This window comes from Ciconia boyciana, chromosome 8 (genome assembly GCF_034638445.1).
Source record: "Ciconia boyciana chromosome 8, ASM3463844v1, whole genome shotgun sequence".
Classification (NCBI taxonomy): domain Eukaryota; kingdom Metazoa; phylum Chordata; class Aves; order Ciconiiformes; family Ciconiidae; genus Ciconia; species Ciconia boyciana.
Window position 1 is genome coordinate 51,937,272 of NC_132941.1, and position 6,562 is coordinate 51,943,833.

General features: G+C 60.4%; 1 protein-coding gene across 1 annotated transcript; it reads right to left on the reverse strand.

Moving 5' to 3' along the window:
* Positions 1-2,006: 2,006 nt before the first annotated feature.
* Positions 2,007-5,852, reverse strand: KAZALD1 (Kazal type serine peptidase inhibitor domain 1). The gene is made up of 4 exons (XM_072870613.1): positions 5,351-5,852; positions 3,940-4,100; positions 2,306-2,453; positions 2,007-2,092 (listed from the first exon to the last, which is right to left on the reverse strand). Exons 1-4 carry the CDS (start codon positions 5,850-5,852, stop codon positions 2,007-2,009), a joined length of 897 nt encoding a protein of 298 aa, XP_072726714.1.
* Positions 5,853-6,562: the final 710 nt, after the last annotated feature.

Sequence of the window (6,562 nt, forward strand, 5' to 3'; positions counted from 1 at the left end):
TTTGCACCCAAAAAAAAGCAAAATAAAAGCCAATGGCACGTTTCTGTCCCTGGTCCCTCCTGAAGACCCTCCAACTCTGATGTAGCAGCCCCAGGAGGATGCTATTACGCTGTTAGATGGAAGGAGAAGCTGAGGCACGGGTGGCTTTTGCATTTCCCCAGCTGAGAAGGGGTTTGCTGCCAGAGAGGACAGGCAGCCCAGCAGGCAGGCAGGCAGGGCGGCAGAGCTGCTGGCTGTGCCCCATCAGGCTGCAACGCAGGGGCCAGGGCTGGCCCAGCCTCACCGGCTGCAGGAATTTTGCTCTGCTGCCAACTCCAGACAAATCCCTTTTATTTGCTTGTTCAGGTTTCGATGCTGTAATTGCATCATCTGAGCCAATTCTTGAGAGAAAGAGGAAGAAAAGAAAAGAAAAAACAAGGGAAGGAGAGCAGCGTGGCGCCCGAGCCACCAGCCTCATCACATCCTGCCTGCTCCTGTCTGGGGACTGGCCAACTCCTTCCTCCCGGGGTCTGGCTTCCCACCCCAGCTCCAGCCCTCCATGGAGCTGGGACTGAGTAACTGGGAGCAGTTTAGTCCATGGGGAGGTTTTGAGTCTCAGAAGTCCTTTAAATGCTGTTGCTTTGGGGGACAAAGCACCCCCTGAGTGGGAGCCCAGCCCCGGGATGCCTGTGGGAAGGAGTCCTGCCAGCCCTCTCTGTGCATGGACCAGCACAGCGCAGCTCTGGTCTTCCTTCCCACCCTTCCCCAAAAGGATGATTTGCTCTAAATCACCAGCTCTGGGAGGCAGATGGATTTTCTTTAAAAATGGAGCATTTCCAGTGGGAACAGGAGCCTCCCTGTCCTTCCCCAGCCAGGCACAGAGCTGCTGTGCCCCCTCTGTGCTGGCAGGGCTATGGTCACCTGGGTGGAGACCCCGGTGTCATGGGGCACAAGACCCTGGGATGAAGATGGGCAGAGGCAGGATGGGACCCGAACTGACAGGGGTGCAAAGAGCCAGCCTGATGCATCCCCACTGCGCAGGGGATGGTCTGCTGGGGACCCCCGTCCCCATGCAGGGTGAGAGGGGCAGGACCAACACCAGGACCAGCTGTGAGCACCAGGATGGGCAGGAGGGCTCCTCAACCCAAGCACCCCCACAATAGACAAGGTAGCATCCACAGTGTTTGCACCCTCCCTCACCCCCAGAATAATCCTTGTGGGTACAGGACAGTCGCCTGGTCTGTGTTAGCTTTGACCTACATGTATATTTTAACTAACATTAACTGAAATGGCAAAGTTTCAAACCAAAAGAGCTGCTTGGAAGAGAAAACATAAAGTCGGTCGAAAAAGGCCAAAGTGTTTCTGACCACATGGGTGGTTGGGCCAACGTTGTCCAGCAGAGCAAAGATAGCACTGAAAACCACAAGTGTCTCGTTTCCTCAAATCACTACTTTTCTGGTTAAAAACAAACCAGAAAAGAAGGATGTTTTGGCAGCAAGTTCCCCAGGTCCTGGGGAGAAGCCTGGCTGTCCCTGCTTTGAGGGACACAGCTTAGCCCTGGGGGGTGACATGCTGGGTGTCACAGCCAGGTCCCGGCCCTCCGCTCTGGCTTCCCCAAAATGCTTTGCACAGGGCTGAGATGCCCCTGCCCTGGCCTCCCTCTCCTGGGGGGGCTGCCTCCACCCCCAGCACCAAGTCCTTGTCACACACAGCGTGGCTGTCACCGCAGCGTCCCACCTGCCACCACGTCCCCTCTCGGTGCCAGAGGACAAACCCACCCTGCCCCAGGTGGAGCTGCCCCTGGTCCCAAACCTGTGCCACCAACCAGCCTGTGTCCCCTCCCCAAGCACCCCCAGCAAAGGGATGTGTCACCCTGTCCCCCACCCCCGAAAAAGAGGCTGCTGTGCCAGGACTGTCCAGAGAAGGAGTTTTGGGCTGGGGGATGCTTGCTCCGGAGATGTCCCTGACCCCCAGGAACAGCCACCATGGGCAAGGCGATCTCTGCAGCCAGACATCCTGTCTCCGGGCTAGTAATAGTCCTCCTCACTCTCCCTGTAGTCCTCAGGCGTCGTGCGGGGCTTCGGCAAGGAAAAGCCTGTCAGGTTGAGCTGGTCTGAAACAGCAGCGCGGGGATAATGTGACATTGTCCCCTCCAGTGCCTGTCCCCTTCCCCACCAGGACCAAAGCCAAACCGTGCACGGCAGCTTGCTGGGGCATCCCCAGCACAGCCCTACGCACCGGCAGCTCCCACCATACCAGTGCACCCTGCCCGAACATCCCCTCCCTCATCCCCATGAGAGCGTGGGGACAAGGCCGTGGTGCTCACCCGGCGTGAAGACAGTCAGGCTGGCTAATGCCACCACCTCCCCGACCCGGTTCCTGGCGAAGCAGCGGTAGGTGCCTTCGTCCGTCACCCGCACGCCCTGGATCTGGAGCCAGCCTGTCACTTCGTATTTCTGGGGGCCGCCTCTGAACTGCAAGAGGGGGGATTTCAGTTAGCCCTGGCGTGAGGAAAGCCCCGTGTGGGGCTGGAATGGATGGGAAGGGGGACACAAGCCCAGAGAAACTCTTTTTCCCCCCTGCCTAAGTACCACTCTGGGGGCAGGCACAGACCCCCTGGATGCAGGTCCCCCTTTTTCCCACTACCCAGGGGAGGTGGGGGGAATGGGCATCTTCTTGCCCCCGGGATGGCCTGGGAGCCCTGTTTTGGGCAGGACCCCACAGATGTGCGCCGGACTCCCAGCTGTGCCCCCAGTGCCACCATGGTCCCTGAATGGTGGGAGGATGCCAGGGTCAGTGCTCTGCAGGGTGGCTGAAGCAAGGGGGCACACAGCTGGGATGGTCTGGGGGTTTGGGGTCACACTGGGGAGCAGCACAGCCGGGGATGGGACGAGGCAGGGCAGGAGAAGCAGCTGAGCTGCACGGGCAGACTGGCAGCACGGGAGGACCAGGACCCTGCAAACTCTACCAGGGGCTTCACGAGAGGCACAGCTACCCCAGGACGGCTCAGAGGGGCCCAGAGTCCTCCATTTTGGCAGGCAGCAAGGTCCCAGACTGCTCTGGCATCAACCATGCTATTTTCTGTTTGTCCCCAGCGAGAAATAACCTTTTCCTGACCCAGCTGGGCTGCAGCTGTGTTTGCAGGCTGCTATTATGGTGCGGTGGCTGGGGGCGGAGGACAGCCGAGTCTCCTCCAGCCAGGCAGGGTAGCCCTGCTTGGGGTGAAGGTCCTTGGCTAGACCCTGCGACATGAAGGTCAGAAAGATGGAGGGGGACCAGCACATCACCCCGCAATGATGCTGGGTTACAACTGCTCCCTTGGATCCCCCCATCCATCCCACCACAGTTTCCTCCCCACCGGTGCCTGGCTGTGGTGCATGGCTCCTGTGCCTCTGCCCACACCCTCTAATAGCTGGGTATGCCCAGCTGGGCACTATATTTGGGGCCAGCTGCGGGCAGGATGCTGAATCCTGGGTGTGCCAGCCCTGGGAGGGGAGCCCTGTTCGGAGCAGCAGGCAGCAAAGGGCAGGGACTGCCTGCTCTGCTGGTGGGAACAGAGATAACCCAGGCTGGAAGGGGCCTCGGGAGGTCTTCTCCTCCAGCCCTGCTGGTGGGCCTGCGAGTGAAGCCAGCAGGCAGAGCAAGCTAAAGGCAGGGATGTGGGGAACTGCCTGCTGCAGGACTCTGAATATTTTTTAGGACCTGCATAAGTTCAAAAACTACTAGAGAAAATTGCAGAAGAGACCTATGCTGATGGCTCCTACCACCAAGACACCAGCCCTGAGCCCTGGCTCAGCCAGTCTTCATGGTGTGCAGGCTCTGGTCACCCCTTATCATCCCCAGGCATCCAGACTTGGCCACCCCTAGAGGGTGACCACCCTCAGGTCTGGTTGCCCACGAGCTCTGGGAAGGGCTGGGTCACCCTGGGACTGTGTCCAATGCCCTAGGCACACCGCTCACCTGGACAGAGATGTGAGGGTCATCTCCGGGCAGCAGCATCTCCGTGCCATCCTTCCTCCACTCGATGGATGCCATGGGGTAGGCGAAGACCTCACAGCCAAAGATGACATCCTGCCCAGTGATGTTCCATGTGTCATAGGGAGGAGAGGTGATCTGGGGCTCTGGGGAGGGAGGACAGGAGAGCAGGGTGGGCTCAGAAGAGGTCCCACCCTCGGCAAGTCCCATGGGCTTTCCTGGGCTGGTCTGAGCTGGTCTCTTCCGGAGTGGGAGCATTTGGCTCATGTAGAGATGCTGGGTCCCTTCCCATGCCCCTCTCCTCTTCCACCCATGGCAGACCCTCACCTGGGACTGGGGCCTCCCTCCCCAGCCCCCCCTGTTCCATGGGGGTTTGCTATCCCTCCTAGCCTCACTTTCCCTGCTTGCGCAGTGATGCTCAGGGACACACGGGCGGCAGGAACAGTTCAATAACAGCAACGCTACAAAGCAAAGCTCTCCTGCGCAATGGAGGCACGCTCCTCCTGCAGGGGAAAGGCTGAGGGGCACTCATCCAGCCCGAGGCTGGTGGGGATGAATGAGGTGGGTGAGCTTCCAGCTGAATGAGGCCTCTGCTCTGGCACGGGCTCGTGCCAGCGATTAAGGGAGCTGGCAGGTCCCCAGCTGCTGTATGGAGCCAATACCTCCAGGTTCCACATCCCTTCCCTAGAGGGATGGAGTGAGGACCACCCTTCCTACCCACACCTGCTCCAGGATCTGACCCATAGCATGAGCCAGAGGTCAAGGGAAGGCCTCCACCTCCAAATATACCTGGGGGAAAAACTCAAGGACATGATGATCTACAGAAAATAGTCAACCTTGGCACCCCTTGGGCTGTGGTGACAGCACTGGGCGACCTGTGTGGACTGGGCAGGCTGGGGCATGGTCTCCCCACTGCTGCCTGCCCCCCAGGACCCCACTGCGTTTTAAACAGCAGATGGAAATCGCGCAGCCAAGTCAAACCAACCCAGGTTTCCATTTGCAGGAGGCAGCCGCGTTTCTTGGGAGCACCGGGCCAGCGTGAACCCAGCACTGCCGCCAAGAATCCGCTAACAATTCCCTGGAACTTCCCCATCTGCTCCGGCAGGATTTGCTGCTTCCCATAAACCCCGCTCTCACTTGGCAAAGCTGCTCCCAGACATCTCCAGGTGCCAGATCCACAGGGGCTGCCCCAGAGCAGCAGAGCCAGGGGGACTGGGGGAGAGGGACCCCGGAGGGTGGGTACCCTGTACCCAGCCTCTGGTGCTGCCATGTCCCTGTGGATGCTGTGGGTTTGCTGCCCGGTGAGATATTTAAACCAGACTCTCCCTTGCTTGTCCCTTCCCGAGAGGTACAAGCCTCCATCCCGCTGCCGACGCAGCTGTTCCTGGGGCACTACCTGACTCGCAGGGACCCTCATGGGCCACGGTGAGGTTGGTGTCAGGGTGGGCACGGGCGACCTCCAGGAACCTGCAGATCTGGGCGTAGGTTTTGCCGTCGGAGCCGCAGAGGGCCAGGTGGGAGAGGCAGGTGCACTGGGGCTCAGGCACCTCTCCGTGCCGCAGGTCCCCAGCATCCAGCTGGCACTCCAGGTGCTCCCCGCACTTGCCGTAGAAGTGGTTGGTGTTGTCCAGGTCACAGATCTGTCCCTCCAGGTTGGCACACTCCCAGCAGCAGTCGCAGGCATCCCGCACTGTGCCAGCCAGGCACCCGCGTGGCACCGGGCACTCCTCCGGCCGGCACTCGGCACAGCCCTCCCCTTCCTCCAGCAGCCGCTGCCAGCCCCGCTGGAGGTAGTCAGAGGTGCTGGGAAAAGCCTGGCCCAGCTGGAGCGAAGCCCAGTGCAAGGAGAGCAAGGAAAGCACGAGGCAAGAGGAGCTCAGGGTCTTGGCTTCAGACATCCTTGCGGCAGTTCCTCTATCCTGGTCCCACCATCACTTGGACAGGGATCTCCAGCACTGCTCTGGCCTCCCTGGCTAGATCTGAGGAGCCATCCTGGCCTGCGAGGATGGAGGACGTGTGTTACCAGTGCAGAGAGCGTCTACCATGCCTCTGGTTCCCAGCTGGCTTGCCCTGAGTGGCAGCGCTGTATGATGTGCAGGGGATGGGCAGTCCCAGCCCCTCTCACCCCCAGCCCTGCAGCCACATCCTTCCCACCCTGGGGCTCCCCAACCAGCTCCTGCCCCGAGACGCTGAGCATCCTCCGGTGGGATGGGGCTGCTGACCCCAGACCCACCAGGTTTCATCCTTCTTCCCTGGCAGCCTGGCGGGTAGAGCCCAGCCTGACCCCACCACAGCCTGGGGAGCCATAGGCTGGTGGGGGGCTGGGCAGGCTGCTCTACACCGTCATGGCTCATCTGGTTTGTACCCTGCTCCTCTTCTCTCAGGAAGCCGCTCTCAAGCCAGGCACCCCTTTCGTTTCCCCATCACTTTGCAAGAGTCACGAGCCTTTTTTCCTCCCTTGCCATCCAGACAAGCGCAGCAGAGCGGCTGATCCTGCAGACAAGGGGCTCTTTCCACACTGGAGGCAGCCAGCCGAGAGGAGCCGAGCCAGGAGGATGCTCCCGGTCAAGCCTGGCTTTTGTCCTCCTCCCCTCCCTGTGCCATAACC

Excerpts from the sequence above, each read along its gene's own strand:
- KAZALD1 (XM_072870613.1), bottom strand. The coding sequence starts at position 5,852 with ATGTCTGAAGCCAAGACCCTGAGCTCCTCTTGCCTCGTGCTTTCCTTG. Across the intron at positions 2,454-3,939 it reads ACCCTCACATCTCTGTCCAG|TTCAGAGGCGGCCCCCAGAA; the intron begins GTGAGCGGTGTG and ends CCCCTCTTGCAG. Across the intron at positions 2,093-2,305 it reads CCTGACTGTCTTCACGCCGG|ACCAGCTCAACCTGACAGGC; the intron begins GTGAGCACCACG and ends CTGCTGTTTCAG.